At 38.5% G+C, this 19,412-nt stretch overlaps 1 protein-coding gene across 1 annotated transcript; it reads left to right on the plus strand.

Moving 5' to 3' along the window:
- The first annotated feature begins 13,984 nt into the window (after positions 1–13,984).
- entpd3 (ectonucleoside triphosphate diphosphohydrolase 3) lies at positions 13,985–19,386 on the plus strand. Its single transcript, XM_053327183.1, has 9 exons — positions 13,985–14,122; positions 14,534–14,651; positions 14,899–15,058; positions 15,370–15,529; positions 15,807–16,034; positions 16,660–16,923; positions 17,014–17,124; positions 18,141–18,278; positions 19,198–19,386. The coding sequence occupies exons 1-9, from the start codon at positions 13,988–13,990 to the stop codon at positions 19,384–19,386; spliced, it is 1,503 nt and encodes a 500-aa protein (XP_053183158.1). The 5' UTR covers positions 13,985–13,987.
- The last annotated feature ends 26 nt before the right edge of the window (positions 19,387–19,412 follow it).

Below are 19,412 nucleotides of genomic sequence, written 5' to 3' on the forward strand. Positions count from 1 at the left end.
GCTCTTTGGGTTGAGTAGATTGATACATGGCTCTGTAATATAGAGTATATCAGTGGCAGGGGATGGTAGCATCATCACCATAAAGACAGTGGGTACCACATGGAGCCAGCTCTGCTGAGTTGGACTGAGAGGGAGGGGCTGAGGATGAAGTGAAATGGATGGACTTGGGTTTAAAGTGCACTAGCCCACACATAATAAGCCCATTAGAGACGTGATGAAGCAGTTTTTATCAAAATGGTGCCCTTCAGTATGAATGCCTGTACCATATGTACAAATTCGCAAGAGTAGGATCATTTTCTACATGTTATTAAAATACAAAAACAAAAAACATATTGCATTTATTGCTATTGTTGGCACATATTATATATATATTTATATGCTTCTTTTAGGAAACATTATTCGGAAACACTCAATACATTTTCATTGTCATGCAGACAATACTCAATTATATCTATCAATAAAGCCAGGTGAAAGCAACCAGTTAACCAAACTACAAACATGCCTTGAGGAAATAAAGGCCTGGATGACCTGCAACTTCCAGATAATAAAGTTGTGCTTGGCCCCAAACACCTTAGAAACACATTATGTAATGACTACTCTGGATGGCATTACTTTGACCTCCAGCACCACTGTAAGGAACCTAGGAGTTATATTTGATCAGGATCTGTCCTTCAATTCCCACATAAAACAAATTTCAAGGACTGCCTTTTTTCATCTGCATCAAAGCAGACAATACAAGTATGTTTGTAGAAGCATGGTATATATTTGTTGATTTTTGATCCAAGTGTTTTTCTTCCTCTGTGTACCCAAATCTATATTGGTTTCCACAAGGTCCTGAGAGCTGCAGTTGCTGAGTTTACCCACAAGAGATCGCCATTAAACATGTTGCCAGGAAAGGGGCATAACCTCAACTAACAGTCAGTTATTATTGGATGACCCACATCCCAAAATATGCTGCTGATACTGACACCAACGGATACACTACGACTCATGACCTGGCCTTTGAACAGTCAATACAGTGTGTGGGTCAAATAAACTTTTGTGTACTATGTAAAGACACAGTTACTATATTTGTGTGTTGAGTGCAGACTTTACTCTCGAGTAGATTAAAATGCCTTCTTCAAGCAAAGCAGAAAAACTATCATGTCACAGCTATCAAGTTAGCCTAACTTATTTGTGTTCAGGGTTGTAGCTTCGCCCTGTTCAAATGCAGTCATGTAACCCTTGTGTAGGGTAGGCTATGTCTTGAAAATCTGTAAATTCAACATGGTACAAGATTTAGGTTTGCTGTACTGTTCATTTTAATAAAACGAAGGCAAATGACTAGCGAAAAAATAACAAATGACTATACTCACGCATTATACTTGCAGGGACGAGAGTGTCAAGTTTAGTAGTAAGATTGGTAGTAAGCCTATTCATTGTATTGTATTCATTCATCAGTATTGATTATCTAGTTCAACATGTTTTCATGAGCTCACTTTACCTTCACATCTTTATAGATGTAGATGTAGATTATTTCGATCCAAACAGACATGAAGTTTGAATCTAAAATATCTGTTGAAAGACCACACAAACACCAGTATCAGTTAGCTACCACACTAATGCTAAAACAAGTGTGCAATATGGTAAAATTATGTTTAATATGATAGTTTTATATAAACAATTGATCTCATTACTACTTGTATGTAAAAGGGGTCACTTGTAGTGATATACAGTATACTGTGTGTCAGTGTTGTGTAGAGCTTGTGTCTGCAGCATCCAAATGGCCAGAAAAAAATAAATCAGGCTTTTATCAATTACTTATTTTTAAAAATCAAATTTTATCCCCTCTGGTCAAAAATGTATATTTCTCTTTGTTCCTTTGTTTGGATATTTGGGTATGACTTTAGCAAATTATGTATATGCAGAATTTGATATTAGAAAGCTGAATTCACATTCATCTGCTGAAGATGGAAATGCACATATATATCAGCATAATTTGTGACATCGCAACCAGTTTGGAGACCATCGAAGGTCAGTAGACAACTTCCACAAGTGTGACATGGAAGCTTGAAGACATCTTGTATCTCTCACGTTTTTGAAAGGTTTTGTTTTTGTTTTAAAATTTAAGGTAATGAACAACACCAATTTTTATTTCAATCAGAGTTCTTACTTCCTAAAACATGTCTGGGATATATAATCAAATCTTTATCCAGAGAGACTCTGCTGCTGGTCAAGTCAAATTGATGTAACCAAGGAAGGAGTCTGGCCGCAGAGACTGACTTGCTGCATATGAGTCACTTACTATGAAAGCATAAGGCAGAGAACAGTGAGGGTGTGTCTGCATGGAGATTGTAGCATGTGTAGTGACAGTAGAATTTTTCAACTGTTTTCAACTATTAAGTTAATGTATGGGCATTATGCTTTCACTTTTAAAGTTTGAGACTGTTCACATCCATATTTGGCACAAAAGAAGAATCCAGACACAATCCTGCTGTTGAGCCCAGATGATGTAGAATACATTAACAGAGTCATAGTCCATTTCAACACATGATGTCAGCTCCATTGTTTACCACACTGGACTCAGCAGCCTCCACACATCTATTGTTTGAGGTTATTGGTTGAATGCTCGCCACAGACACTTTTTCACTTGGGAGGCATCAGAGGGGAAAACATTATGATCTAGTAGCCATCAGCGCATAACTGAATCTGAAGTCACAACTACACTCGAGACCTCAGAGATCACGTTACATGGACAGCATTTAAGGTCTTATGTTGTACTGTGCACTGATTGATCTTAACACTAATACTTAAAATTCTATTAGGATAAGTGTTTCCTTTCTGATAATTCAATCGTTGCGTGATGAGTGTTATTTCACAGTTTTAGTATGCAAGAGATATGGGGTTGAGTTACATTGCGACTTGGAATGTGTCTCTGTAATATAGAGTATATCAGTGGCAGGGGATGGTAGCATCATCACCACAAAGACAGTGGGTACCACATGGAGCCATCGCTGCTGAGTTGGACTGAGAGGCAGGGGCTGGGGATGAAGTGAAATGGATGGACTTGGGTTTAAAGTGCACTATCCCACACATAATAAGCCCATGCATTAGAGTCTTGATGAAGCAGTTTTTATTAAAATGGTGCCCTTCAGTATGAATGCCTGTACCATATGTACAAATTCGCAAGAGTAGGATCATTTTCTACGTGTTATTAAAATACAAAAATAAAAAACATATTGCATTTATTGCTATTGTTGGCACATATTTTATATATATATATGCTTAGGAAACATTATTCGGAAACACTCAATACATTTTCATTGTCATGCAGACAATACTCAATAAAGCCAGGTGAAAGCAACCAGTTAACCAAACTACAAACATGCCTTGAGGAAATAAAGGCCTGGATGACCTGCAACTTCCTGATAATAAAGTTGTGCTTGGCCCCAAACACCTTAGAAACACGTTATCTAATGACTACTCTGGATGGCATTACTCTGGCCTCCAGCACTACTGTAGGGAACCTAGGAGTTATATTTGATCAGGATCTGTCCTTCAATTCCCACATAAAACAAATTTCAAGGACTGCCTTTTTTCATCTGCGTAATATTAAAAAAATCAGGCACATTCTGTCTCAAAATGATGCTGAAAAACTAGTTGACGCTTTTGTTACTTCTAGACCGGATTATTGTAATTCATTATCAGGCAGCCCAAACAAGTCTCTAAAGACTCTCCAGCTGGTCCAGAATGCATAACTCCCATTTTAGCTTCACTGCACTGGCTTCCTGTAAAATCTAGAACAGAATTTAAAATCATTCTTCTCACTTTCAAAGCTCTTAATGGTCAGGCTCCATCATATCTTAAAGAGCTTATAGTACCTTATGTACCTACCAGAACACTGTGCTCCCAGCATTCAGGTCTACTTGTGGTTCCTAGTATCTCTAAAAGTAGAACAGGAGGCAGAGCCTTCATCTATCGGGCTCCTCTCCTGTGGAACCATCTTCCAGATTCGGTCCGGGGGGGAGACACCCTCTCTACATTTAAGAGTAGGCTTAAAACATTCCTTTTTGATAAAGCTTATAGTTAGGGCCGGCCAAGCTTGTCCTGGACCAGCTCCTAGTTTATGCTGCTATAGGCTTAGACTGCTGGGGGACTCCCACTCCCATGATGCACTGAGCTCCTCTCTCCTCCTCCCTCTCTCTCTCTATCCATCCATCTATATCCATTAACATCCATGTACTATTAATGCATTCAATAACCTAAACTTCTTCCTCTGAGCTGTCTGTGCTTTCTCGTCTCACAGGTCATCCGGGGCTGTAGACGTTGGGATGAGAGATTCCAGTCCCGGACCTATAGGTTCAATGTGCTTCTCTCTCCTATCCTTCCTCTCTCTGCTCTCTACCCCAACCGGTCGAGGCAGATGGCCATCCACTTTGAGCCTGGTTCTGCCTGAGGTTTCTTCTCGTTAAAAGGGAGTTTTTTCTTGCCACTGTCACCAAGTGCTTGCTCATGTGGGAATGTTGGGTCCCTTTAAAATTAAACCTGACGAGTACGAGTACGGTTTAGTGCCTTGAGATGCCGTTTTGATTTGGCACTAAAGATTGATTGATTGATATTGAGCAAGAGTCAGATAATAGGTGAGCAAACATGAAATGACCAAGAAATGAATTGAGAGAGAAGAAGGCAGAGCAAGCCCCATTATAAACCATTGCTCAGTATTTTGAATATTTGCATGGCATAGGCCTGTGTCATTCTGTGGATTAGAAGTGCCTGTGTCCTCTCATTGATTTAGCCACAACATGGCCACAACACTTTCTGTCAATAGTGAAGTTGTGAGTCTGATGGAACTGCCACTTAGTTAAGAAAGCTAAAACTTTTCAGGCTCCAAGGATTATATTGCAATTTTCTAATAAATGTATGATAACAAAAATATATTAAAAGGTTTTGTTACAGAAAACAAAAAAGACAAACAAACATTGACAAAACAGAATATCCTATTACTGATTGTCTAACAGTACATTTGGAGATGGAAAAACAACTTGAATTAACAAGCAACTAAAATGTATTGTATTGTTTAAGAGGCATATATACATGTGTGACTGATAGTTCATCACTGTAAATAACAATAAAAGTATCTCAGACTGAGCTTAACATTATAGCTATAGAATATAATATGGAATTGCTTTTATTGGCATTACAACTACGCTGCCAAGATTTGATCATAGGATGCAGCAATGGTCCAGTCCCCACAGCACTGAAAAGTCATATAATAATATGTATATTATTTTTTACTTTACTTTATTTGTCACATTTAATAGCATGATAACACACATTAGATAGCATTTTGTTTGGTTCTTGAGGTTTGTTAAAAAACTTTAAGCGCAGTGTTGTGATTGTAGTCATTTATGAAGATATCACATTTCTTATGCATGTAATAATGGGCTCAATTGATCTTGTCAGAATTTCAACATATACTTTATTGTGTTTTAATGCAAAATGCAAATTGAGTTTAGAATTCTGGAGTGGGCTGAAGTTATTTCCCAGATTTTTAACATGTTCAGACAACAGTGGAGACCTCCCACAGTGTTATCGGATGTTTTAAATTGCACCAACTAGCAATTTATGAACACAAATGGGCAGTGGTGGCCTCAAGTTTAGACAAGTGAGCTGGAATACTACCAGTTCAATCTGGTTTGGTAAATTGTGAGAGCAGTGCTTGCACTTGCCCCCTTATATAAAACAAATGAGGTCAGCTTATGTAAACATAAAAATCATAAAAACTAAATTCTATAAATAATATATTATTTAAATTATAAACATGAACCCCATACCAAGAAAAAAAATAATTCTGTAAAAAAATGTACTCATTTATCTTCTAATATTGTGTAAAATTACTTATGTTGATTCTTGGTGTGTTTCTCTGCTTTTATGTGTCTTTTCCTTCCTTTGATCTCAGTCCTCAGGTTTGTTCTCGGTTCAGTTTGCTTTTTTTTTTTCTGGCTGCTGATCCTGTTTTGATATAGCCACCAGGGATGTGATTGACAGCTCATGTCTAACATTAAATGAATCAGAACTGATGGCTTGCAGTGATTGTATAACTTTACAGGCAATGGACATCAGGTGTATGACACTGAGAAAGATGGCTGTGAACACCTCCACATACATTTCTTTAAGTCATTTATATTAAATACCATATGATATAAAATTTAAATTTAAATTTGAAAAATAAAAGTACTCATTTATGAACAGGTTGCAACATTTTTTGATATTTTTGCGAGACAAGCTTTGAGATAAACTACAGTGGAGCTTTATCTGTACACCCTACTAAACCAGAAACTAGGACTACAATTTGTAGGGAATTTCCGTATTTAGGGTTAAGCATGGGCTTTGAATTCACAGTAAAGGCAAGATCATCATCTTGGCAGAGAGACATACTGCTTCTTTTCTTGAGACAGTGAAGGCAACCGTCTGTGATGTTATGGGGAAAACAGGAGTCTTTGATAATGGTGGCACAGCATTGCTATGGCGACCAAGATCAGAGGATAAAACTGTCTGACAGATGGGTATCTGTCCTTGTTTGTAGAATAACAAACCAATAGGCAAATTCCACTACTGTAGCTGCAGTAATGGTGGCATCAGGCATCAAATGAGTGTATTGATAATACTTTGATTCTCCTTGGCCAAGCTTCAATAAACATAGGGCATCCTGGGTACTTCCTCTACTAATGAGGTTAACAGTTGACAAACAAATTCTCCATAATAACAACCAAATTGATGATTTAACATGTGAATCACATCAGCCTAATTTCTACCATCAAGTAGCGTGCTCAGTTCATGCAATACAAATGAAACCAATTTTAAGCTGATCACTTATTTGTTTAATTGCCATCATTTATATTTCTGCATGGTCAAATAGGGGGCAGATAAAAGAGACTTTGCATGTTTGTATCATGCTCCTGTCACAGTTTGCTTCTATGTTCCTTGGGTGTGATTATCCACCAGTCCACCAGATGCCCTTAGACTTTCCCTGTTTGTTGAACTGGACTGAGTGGGAGAAGGACGGATGAGAGAGGTAGCAGATTGTAATAAGGGATCACTCAAGATACTGTTTTGCTACACATTAACCCTGTAGAAACTAAGTAACATTGATAGGACAGTCTGACAAATTGTCCTGTTATATGCAGCCATTATAATGCAACTTTAACTCTTTCAGGTTTTTGTCAACAGTAATCTATGTTTAACTTTTTATAGACCTTAAGGGTTATGCTGACAGGTTTTTGCTGTTTCTGCCCAATGTGACTTGTGTTATATTAGTAAGTTATATACATGTGATTTCTGGTTTTTGGTTTAGGTTTTCTGTTTGCTGTGTGTTTTTTCCCTATGCCTGCCCTGCATCAGCCTCATCAGCCCTGCTCTGCTCCTTGGGTTTTCCCCCACCAAACAGCTCCCTGTCTGGTCTCTTGTCTCTGCTGAGTTTTAAAATTGATTTTTCAATAAATAGTTTTGCTTTTGATACTGCCTGCCTATTGTCTCCTGCATTTGGTTCGGGCTGCTCCACTCTCTTTGTGACAGTTTGTAGCATGTTCTCTTATTCAATCTTTTTATTTAACATTTCACAAAGCAACATTTCAACACATCTTTGTTCAGGAGGCATTGACTTGAGTTGAGTATAAACTTTCCTTGCCTCAGCTTGTGATTCAACAGTGGGATAGTTTGCTGAGTCAGAGGTAAATGCCAAAATGAAGACACTGCTGTTCACTGTGCTCCATCAATTAATCTGTTTGTTTAACATACTCACTCACTGCCATAGATCAAGGAATCTGGTCAGCTGGACGTCTTCAATCAGATGACGACAGACTAGTACGTTGGCTTGTAGCTCACTCTGAATATAATACAGCACAGAAAGCTTTAGTGATCAGATCACTGAGGATGTCAGGTCCCAAATACATACAGCTGTGTGACAAATCAAAGGTTTCACATCCAAGTACAGCAACATCTGAGACCCCACTAAAGTGGTGAGTATTTTGCCCATTAGTCATGTGTTCATTACCTGTAATTTTATACTATCACTGCATGCCATCAGTGTGGATCCAGTTAGTCTAGTGCAGGTTTCTCACTAAAAATGTAGTCAAACATGCAGTCTGTAGTGTGTATGTGCATCTGTATTACTAATAAACAGTCCTGTACAGACCTGTTTGTTTCCTTCAGGCTCTATTGGTACATACTATACACATTAGTTTCGAGACAGGATTAATTCAACACTGGTTAAATCCTAAATTCTAATTTGCACATCCATTGTAATAATATTAGCAACAAAAAGAATAATTTATTAAATCAGTGCTATTTTTCCATTGAATATGTTTCAACACTGGCCATGCATGTGGCTAACCTAGGTCTGTTAGCTAACATTAACATTTGTTAGCAATATCTATTCACAGCTAAAACATGTCCTCAGGTGGAAGGTGGAAACTTTACAGGTGGAAAGTTGAGAAAACTTAAATAAGCCAGTTTCTGTTTGTTGATACTTAGAAACATTTGTGTTATGTTCATGATTTAGATAATATATTTAAAGAATTATTTTTTTGGATTTATGAAATGTGTTTTACATTTACAATAATAATCTTATTTTAATCTACACCCATCCTCTCGAGCAAGGCCAAAAGAAACAAACAGCAAAACAAAACAAACCCAAACCTCCCTGAATAAATAAAGGTTTATTATTTATTGAAATTATGTTGTTTTTTTTAAAAAAAAAATCTATTTTGAGTCATACACGTGCACTCTGCCTCTTGCACGCTGCATGACAGGTTTAAAGAAGAAGATAATGTTTAAAGAAGAAGATAAAGTCAGAGCTCAAGGACACAAACATGATTCACTCAACCTTACTGACCCCTTACATGTGTCTTACATTAGTGTTGCAGGAGTTTAATTTGGAGCAGAAGCAGAGCTTGTGCATCTAAATCATGTCCCAGACAGCAACACTGGAGTGGACCTTAACTTCTAATAGACAACTGGGCAAGACTGTTGTGAGATAGGTGTGTAATCTGTAACCAGGAGGCCTGAAATACATACAGTTAAATAGGACCTCTCTGCCTGTCTTCTGTCTCCCCTCTCAGTGCAAATCTAATTCTCACACTCCCTCTTTCCGGTTCAATCAGACCAGCGGGTCTCAGATCTCACTTTAGGCTGCTAAAAATACTTTATCTTCATTCAGTGCCCAGTGAATCAGACATGTAATTCACTTTGACAGGCCCCATCAGTGTCTTCTTTGTAGTCAGTCCAGATATCAGAGGACCACCAACATGATGAAAAGTGAAAGAGTAATCTGGATTCATAAAGCAGCCACTGTGATATCAAGCATAGAGGAGAGAAGAGGAGAGATAATAGAAGAGAAAACAAGATAATTATTTCTGTCAGGGTATTAGGTCGAGCACATTGTGGAGCTGTACAATTAAAGTAATGTAATGTATTACCCAAAAACAATGACAACTCGAAACGACAACACTTGCACTGCATGTCAGCTTACGATGTGGAGGCGAAGAGCCAGGCAGTAAGACCAGCTGCAAACAAAACGTGCAATCTAATTGCACTGTGCACACAATTTAGTAGTAGGATCTTAGTAAATCAGGATCATAATGTGCAAATGATTCACTATACAGTAAACATCCACTCATAGACACTAATGCATGATAAAGGTATTAAGGAGTATGTTAAAGAAATATAATTAGTTTTTAAAAGGTACTGTACTCTCCAACTATTTAGTATTGCTTCACCATAATGTATGGGGACTCATAAGAGATAAACAGCAGGGTCAAGAGATTATGACTTTGAGATATGGATCAAGATCCAAAAATGTTAGATCCTACTAACAGTTTGAGGCAACTTACGTACTGTATCATGTCATGACATGGCAGTATCATGAAAACAGCATGCCTCAACAGGCTTTCAGTAAAAGCTTTGTGGTCTCCAAGCCAAAGCTGAGACACTTACTCACTTAAGTAGTTTCCTCAGACTGGATAAGGCTCCTCCAGTGCCACAGAAGACATTATACTATGGTTTTCTGAGACTGAGTAGTACGCCTTGTGCCTAATAAATTGATTTTGGTTGAGCGGAAAACAATGTGGGTTAGCATAAATATATCATTTTATATTTATCTTTGCAGCAGTGAAAGAGTGGCACACAACTTCCTACAATAACTACACCAAATATTGCCTATGATCATCATGTACAGAGGACAAGGTTGGCAAATGGTAAGAAGTGTCTTTGTGGCTGCTGCAATGAAATTAATTAACTAGCAAATGGATTAACAAATAAAAAATATTTTTTTCAGGGTTGACTGGATAGGTCGTAACTGGTTAAAGTAGTTTTGGATATTGATCCGGACTGGCTGATGCATCTCCTCACTACTAATGTTATATTAGACAGAGGGACACATAAATGCAAGCAGTTCTCATGTTTCCAGAAAGTGCTGCAAAGCCACAAACGCATATCTGTGCACACACACACACACACACACACACACACACACACACACACACACACACACACACAATAAAAAGTATGCTTTCAGCTCTTTGCTGTTTACCTCTAAGAGCAAAACAAACACTGGATTATAGCAATTTTATTTTCATGCAACAGTATATTTTCACACAGATAAAAAGTCATAGTTGTCACTGTAAGAATTTGTAATTGACATGGAAGTGGGAGATGGCAGGTATCAACACATTCTTGATTGTTGATACTGTGCTTTTCATTGCGCATTGCCCTCCTTCGTGTCAATCAAATAAGAGCTGACTTTGTGATAACCCATGCAGCAGGCACTCAGCCACACCGCACTTTATTTTATTGATTACATCAATTACCTGTACAATCCCCACTCTTCTCACATAGTTACATGCATTCACACAAAAACTTGTATCACGCCACAGATAGTGAATAAGGAGCAGCCCTGCATCATTTGCTGACTTATTTCCTGGGCTGTCTGCGCTGCTGCACTAGTGTTGTGGGAGTGGTGAAGAGTGGAGTTTCTATACAATGCCCCTCCCACGTTTCCTCTCTCCCTCACTCTATTTTGTTGGGGTGCAGCACTACTGTTCCTGTGGGCCAGTCACTCATTAGATCTCTCCCATTCACAGCATACACCCTCGCTCTCTCTTTTCCCCTGCTTCTCTGTTTCTTCATCCCTTCTTCAGAGCCCTCTCACTCTCACTCTAGACTCTACAAACCAGCTCTTCAAGGTAGGACTCAAACACACCTCTTCTCCCTCTCAAACATTTATTTAAGTGTGCACACGCAATCCTTTGCTCAGAGGCTTCATTCACGCTGGTAAGTTTGTTTAATTGTCTGAGGTGATTAACTGTCTTGTATGGTTTAACTTGATCTGCTGGGGTGTATGCTTGTGTTGCTCAGCCACACTTGCTTCTTTTTCACTCTCCTAGGACCAGTCTCTACAAGCTGAGGGAGCAGCATGTGTGCAAATATGTCATTTGACTCCCACTTCCACATGGCTGTCTTTACAGGGACACTGTCAGTGTTGAAGTTTGAATGTAAACTTTAGACTTGACTTGCTGATTCATCTTGTTGACCCATAATTCCATTCAAACTAAAGAGCTTGTTTTGTCGCACTGTGTATTTTATGTACTTTATACAGCATGCAGAGGAGGTGTATGTTGTGCAAGGGGGTGGATGAATAGAGAAAGAGAGAAAGCAGAAGCATCCATATAGTGAACCCAAATACATGTTCTATAATACGCCTACCTATAATAATGTTATTATAAATGCAGATACAAAGTTCAAAACTCAATACCTTAACAAAAGTAAAATTCAATTATTTTTCTTTATTCAGTTCACTTGCTTTTATGCTGCTTTTCATTTAATTTCCAGATATTTTAATATAGAGTTGAATCTGAACTATGTGAAGTAAACAATACTTGTCAAAACAATTACCCCTTCTGTAATTATCTCATGTTGTCCACAAGAGTTGCTATTTAAAAATGCTTGAATCATGGTAATGTAAAGTCATTGAGATTGCTCAAGCAGCCCGGAGCCAACAGGATTATGGTGATGTTCAGGACTAGTTTAACTGCCAGCTGGCCAGTAAAGCCATAGATCAATGAGCTCATGTTACTACATGCTGCTTTTACAGAGGTTTTTTTTGTGCCTGATTTATTCTAATAGTGCAAATCATGATTAGTTTTAACATTGTTTTTTAGTTATATTTGTGATTTGACATAAAACAGCCATTGTCTCATAATGCCATACATATTTCCATTCCTGTAATGAGGGGGGAAAATAACATGTTATGTTTTCACTTTGTCAGCATGATAGGATATAATTTCACACATAAGTCACATGTGTCTAAGCAAAGGTAAACAGTAAATAGCAGAAGACCAGACAGACAATCTCTGATTTTTATGTTTCTGATAACAATCCTGACATAATTTGACAGCACCTATGGGGACATTGACACATTTTATTTGGCATGTCCTCAGGTGGTAATCACACCTTGTCGGACAGCTATGACTTGCGTGTTTTCGCTTAAGTTACTGTGGTGACATTTAGTCCTGGCAATTAAAAGAATAACAAACATTGTCATCACACTGTTGTCACACATTGCTGACAATGCAGAAGTCAAATATTTACCTTAGATACAGCTTTAAAAAAAAAAGAGTGAACGATGGAGATCTGCTCACTGCACAAACTGTCTAACAGTCTGATAATTACACCTGTGACAAGGCTGAGGCAGCACTGCCTAATAGTTTTACACCCACACAAGGTTGTAGTTATCATGCTGCATTACCCCAAATTACACCAAAGCAACCATTTATGACCAAACACTGCTGCAAACACAGGATCATGTTGCACTTTTTCAAGAAAGAAAAGGGTTAGGGTTATTTTGCCCCTTACTATTTTAAATGGAATATATTCAGTCCTTACTATTACATAACAGAGCATGGCTGTTTTCAATATAAATATTCACATGCAACACATACCAGTGAATACATGCATATCATCAAAATGAAGGTGTAAATAGCATGGAAGGATGGTGGAACAAAGCAGAAAATTAGAATGAGTGTTCCTGTAATTGCAGCCATATTGTGCTCTATACTGCTCTGTGTTACTACTTGAGAGATGCTTGTGAGAGGCCAGTACAAGAGCAAGAGCCTTACATGTTGGAAACATTTTTTTAACCAAGTGGATGTGCAGGTTTTCCTTATCAAAGCACACATGACTGATCTGGCATGAAACGCTGTTTTCTGTCACTGAGTATACACTCGAAGCTCAAACAGAATGAGTTCTGGCATGCCATGTTTTTGAATGAGACAGAGATTTGACTGAAAAGTTATCTTTCTGTGCAGCGAGTGTTTCTGCAGGGCCTGCAGCTTGGTATAAATATATTTGTTCTAGATATCAGTGTTAGGAGTGAACACCTTCCTCATAACCACGAGGAAGAATTAAACACAAAGCAAACTCAATGATCTTCAGGGACAGGTTTTGCTGCCTGGTGAGGTTTGTGGAATATTCAAATATGGTAATAATTTTGTCTTGAATAGTGTTGCCCCACACCCATACTCTGTATGGTCTTCCTTGAACGTTTCTTGAAAAGTTCTGCAATCAGTGAAGTGTTTTGAATTAGATAGATATAAAATACACAGTTATTGTTGGCACATGGTTATTGTTTATATAAATGCACACACTTTGAGATTCTGAGGCTAAATGTGTGAGGTTTTAATAAGTGAGAAAAGATCAAAAAAGATCATCAATTATAATCTTAAACTACCTCAGCACTGTTTTTTTTCTTTTATGTGTTTGTTGAACCTGAAGACATTGCTTAGTTTGCCATCAATATTGTTAATACAGCATTTTGTGCATCTTAAAGTAAATACATTTTACTATTATCACTAATCATCACTTTCTAAACCTTTCCACATGTCATTGCATTGAGTGCCAAGATGCTTTTAGTGAGAACCACACACTGTTTTTTTCCTCTTCTTACCTACAGGAAATGGCTTCCAAGCAGCAAATGGGTTACAAGTGTCGCATAGCAGGAGTGCTGCTTTTCCTCTTCACCGGTATTGCAGCCCTCATAGCTGTCGCCGTTATCCAGAAAACCTGGCGTTTTAAAGAATACAGTTTAGAGGTGAGCACATGCCCGCAGATACACATTTATCCTTTGGCTAAAAGTCTTCTCACTTTCACATTTAAAAGTACATTAAGTGCTCAAAATGCCTCTGCAAGAGAGAGACAGAGACACGTATTCAAATACACATACTTCAACCCCCTCATCTTCCATTGTGAATGTGTTGCCAGACACTATCCAGATGTCAGGTCAGGGTCAGGGGAAGGGGGTTTCTCATCAGTCAATTTGGTGATGGATGATGGTCCTGATGGTCCATGTGTGGTTTTTAAGGAGGGTTTTGGAGTCGGGGTGTGGTTTGAAGCAGCCTCAACAGCAAAATATACTATAAGGCTTCCTGTGTTTTACTAAACATAGTCAGATAGACCAAAATAAATAACCTTGTAACCTTGTAACCTTTCTTTCTCTCTTCAGTATGGCATAGTGATAGACTCGGGTTCATCTCGCTCCAACGTGTACCTTTACGAGTGGCCAGGGGAGAAGGAGAATGAAACAGGAGTGGTGACTCAGATAATGAACTGTAAAGTTGCTGGTGAGTCTTTATACATACATTGAAAAGAGAAAATTACAGCTTTTTTATAACCTACATTTTCCTGTATTGAGTTTAAAAAATACATGGAAATGTTAGAAAAAGAAAATGAATTCAACCAAAAGAAGAAAAAAAAGCTAAGAATATATTTTAAATTTAAGACAAGCTCCTTAAACCCTTATTCAACTGAAATGTTAAAATTTTGTGCAGAATTTAAAAATTTGATTCTAGCTTCACCTTGTGCCTACAGGTGAGGGTATCTCAGCGATGAAAGTTGACCCTGAGAAGGATGCTGAATCATGGAAAGCCTTCAAAGCCTGCATGAAGAACATCACCGAAGCCATTCCTGTCAAAAAACACAATACCACACTTCTCTTTCTGGGAGCTACTGCTGGAATGAGGCTGTTACAGTAAGGAAATGCAGAAACAAGCTAGCTTCATTGTATTCGCTCGCAGTTACTTATAATGTATTAAAGGGTGACAGGAAAGATCAGAGCAGTTTAACTTCCCCTGTATACCACATGTTTTCCTGAAGCTCACTGAGTCATCAAGAGGCCTGGCAATGAAAACAGGTCTACAATGCAGGCTAGGACAAGATTATAGCAACCCCCAAAGCAGCAACGCTAGGAAATCCCCATTTGTTTTTTGGAGTTGAATTACATTGTTTCTTTTTTTTTGAGAAGCACCTATAATCCTATTCATTTTTGTGCTTTGGTTATAGTGAGGAGGATGAACAGAGGTCCAATGAAGTCTTGGCAAGTCTCAGAGAATATCTTAGCTCCCTTCCATTCGACTTCCAAAATGCCTCCATTATTACTGGTCAGGAAGAGGGGCTGTATGGGTGGATTACTGTCAACTACCTCAAGGGTAACTTCCTAGAGGTAATTTAGAAATGAACTCACTCTATCTATCTATCTATCTATCTATCTATCTATCTATCTATCTATCTATCTATCTATCTATCTATCTATCTATCTATCTATCTATCTATCTATCAATCTTCCCTCCCTAATACTCTCCTGTCAATCATACTATACAGGTTGGTCAAAGTGTGCTTGACTCAAATATTTAAATATTTAAAAAAAAAACACTGTATACTGGTTTACAAACATGGCCATCATATAGTTTGTATATGAATATTTTCCATTATATTTGCAGAAAAATCTGTGGAACACCTATATACGCCCTGAAGGGGCAAAGACAGTGGGATCCATGGACCTTGGTGGAGCGTCTACACAGATTGCCTTTGCAGTCCAGGATAATCTCACAGGGCCTGACTACCTGCATGTCAAACTCTATGGTTACCCTTACAATGTCTATACACACAGCTTCCTCTGCTATGGCAAGAATGAGGCTGAGAAGAGGGTTTTGGATAAAGTTGTCCAGGTATAAAGCTTTTCTTTGTGTTTTTCTGCATGTGTATGTGTGTGTACTTACCCAGGTACTCACTAGGACTCACAGGACTCTTTCTTGAACTTGCTTATGTGTTTCTGTCTGTTGTGTCAGTGTATATGTATGCAGGCTAAATCCATTAATGCCTAGTTAAGAGCTGATCAGTGAACACTGCTGTCCCTGAGCCACTAACAGCCAGAGGGAGACAAGGATGCATTATGTCATTAAGAATATTGATTGAACTGTGAATGCCTTCAAGCTAGTCTGGGAGAAATGCATTATATCTGGTAGATTATAATTCATTCTTGAAACTGATAGTAATTGTAGGAGGAGAAATATGCTATTCTGTGAGAATACAGTACTGTATGTTACAGGTATAAATTTGTAGTGATGCTGAAGCATCATGTCTTGAGAAAAAAACGTTAAGTTTGTATTGACATCAGCATCTCAAGGCAAAAGTCATGTTTTATATATATGGATGGTGTTGGTAAATGCAGAGGCAATATCTTGCAAACTCTTATCACATCCTCCCATGTCTCTTCCTGTCGCCCTTTTTACTGCTACATTCCCATCCTCCATTCCTTCTTCTGACCTTTTCTTTCTCTTCTTAATGCTCCAGGAATCATCTGACCCAGCCTACATTATCAACCCCTGCTACCCTAAAGGCTTCAACACCACCATGAAGCGCTCATTCATTTATAACAGCGAGTGCACAAAGAAGCCAGACAACTACAATCCAGACCAGGAAATGTTCATGGTGGGAACCGGCGACTCAGACAAGTGCGAGAGCATAGTGAAATCAATATTTGATTTCAGGACTTGCACCTCAGCCCAGTGCTCCTTTAATGGAGTCGAGCAGCCGCCAGTCACTGGAGAATTTATGGTAACACACAGAACGTATGAGACACATGCAAGCAGGCAGATGAAGATGCAAACCAACTAACTTTATGGTATGTTTCTCTGTTCCTGCCAGGCATATGCAGGTTTCTTCTACGTTGCTAGAGCTCTGCTGATGAATGGCACATCGGATTTTGATCAATTCAACAGTGCAGTGACAGAATTCTGCCACACAGAGTGGACAACGGTTTGTTCTTCATATTGGTACCAATAGGGTAACAAGAAATCAAGGATGGACTGAAGGAAATAAGACAGGAAATGTAGAGAACAGATGTAAGGGGGAAGTGAAGTGTAGAAAAGTACAAAAGTACAAAAACAAGAAGACTGCAGCAAAAAAAGAAAATTATGTTTTTACAGCAAGTGGTGCAGCAAATGCTACCACATTCAGCACAATGGAAAGCCGCATTCCACAATAATTTCACTAATCAAGAACAGAGCAGGAAAGAACATCCTGAGGCAAATCACCTGTTTTTCCATCACTGATTGAGGTGTGGCCAGTTCCACATTCTCAGCAGCGTGTCACCATTTTCGGTTCTGTCTGTTGGTGTTCCTGTAAAACATGTGATGTCAAAACTGCTCTCAGGGCCAACTTAACTAAGAACATATTTGGCAGGGTTATTGTTTTAGGATGATACTTGTAGATTTTAAACAAGGAAAACTGATATTTCTGCCTTTTGAAAGAGGGGGGGGAAACAGCTAGCTCTGCTCCACAGTGGCAAAATACAGCACAGCCAGCTCTAAAGCTCATAAAAAACATGTTATATCTTATATTTTGTTTGATTTGTACAAAAACCAAAGCATAAAAACATGTTGTGGCATTGTGATTAGTTTTGTGCTTACCTTTTTCTTGGCCATGATGCACTTTCCAAAGTTTTCACTGACTGCCTGGCAACTTTACAGTGATGACAAGACTTCAGGAAAATCCTGCCAGAGCCAAGATGTAATTTAGAAGTACTTGGCCAGCTGTTTGCTGGCTGTGGATTATAAGCGTATACAATATAAGCACAATTTCAAAATATTTAAATGATTTGAAAATGGTCTTGGATCTCACATTTAGCACGTTTAGCCTCAGCCTTGGTCTAAATTGTTACAAGTCTGATCTTAAACATGGCTGTTTTGTTACTTGCATTAATTTTCATGAATTTGTATCATTGTTCATCCTTATCATAAGCTAAACTCTAACCTTTGCTTTCTTTCTTTCAGCTGAGAGCGCAGAAGTCATGGATCTCTTCCAGATACCTCCGGACGTACTGCTTCGCCGCTCACTATGTCTTCACTATGCTGGCAGATGGATACAAGTTTGACAATGACACCTGGAAAAACATTCACTTTCAGTCAGAGGTTAGTTGAAAACAAACAAAAAAAAGTATTACATTACACAAGAGTTGAAGAAATAAATACATTTTTAACAAGACATTCCTTTCTCCAACTAGTGCCTATGAAGCATGTACATATCAACTTTATTCTCTGCATGTGCAACAAAGTAATGCTCTGTTATACAGAAAAGAGAAAATGTGAAAATACACCTATGGCAGGTTGATGAGAGATGTCATGCCCGAGCTGCCGGTCCCATCACAGTGTGTCAAAGACAGGCGTTTAACATCCTTTAACTTGACAACATAATAAGTGTGAATGGGGCCACCCATTGGGGCCCACTGAAGTCAGATGGCTGACATGATGATCTGAGCTCAAAAAATTGAGGCTAGAGTGAAAGAAGCAATATATCACTCTGGGATGCCCTCAGGATACGGAGCGTCTTTCACAATGGAGCTCCCTCAACAGAAGGGGATTCCTAGTTCGTGACATTTGCACATTACAGTTACATTATAGCTGCAGTTTCCAAATGGTATAGGGGTTGCCCTTTAATCATGGGGGTTGCCCTTTCGACTTAATCACAAGAGCATTCCTCAACAACTACTAATTTCCTATTGCACCAACAACAGAATTAGTGTGCTGTGTGTGCTGTTTAGTGCCTTAGGGTGTCTAGGAGTCTGGCAGTTGACAGATAGTTGTATAGGAAGTTTCAAAACAGGCACACTTGAATTCTTTTCAGGGGTTGACATCTATGTGATGTGACTCATCATTTGCCCATGAGCTCTAATTGTGCAGTTATATAACAGGACTAGAAACCTCTCAAGACATGTAAAGTAATGTATGAGCTGGCTGGAGGCATGCACTTGAAAAACATTGTGTACAGCAAATATTCACAGTGAGAAAAATGTAATATTTCTTATTGTCTTTTGTTTTGTCTTCTCTTCAGGTAAAGAAAACCAGTATAGGTTGGAGTCTGGGCTACATGCTGAGTATGTCCAATATGATCCCGTCTGAAGTAAAAGAAGTCCCCCCAATGGCAAACCCTGTCTTTGCGGGCCTCATCTTTCTATTCTCAGCCATAACCATTGTGACTGCTGTGTTAATTTTTATCATTCTCATTCGTACCTGCTACTGAGAGCTACCATTCACAAAAGGAATGAT

Source organism: Scomber japonicus, chromosome 10 (genome assembly GCF_027409825.1).
Source record: "Scomber japonicus isolate fScoJap1 chromosome 10, fScoJap1.pri, whole genome shotgun sequence".
Lineage (NCBI taxonomy): Eukaryota > Metazoa > Chordata > Actinopteri > Scombriformes > Scombridae > Scomber > Scomber japonicus.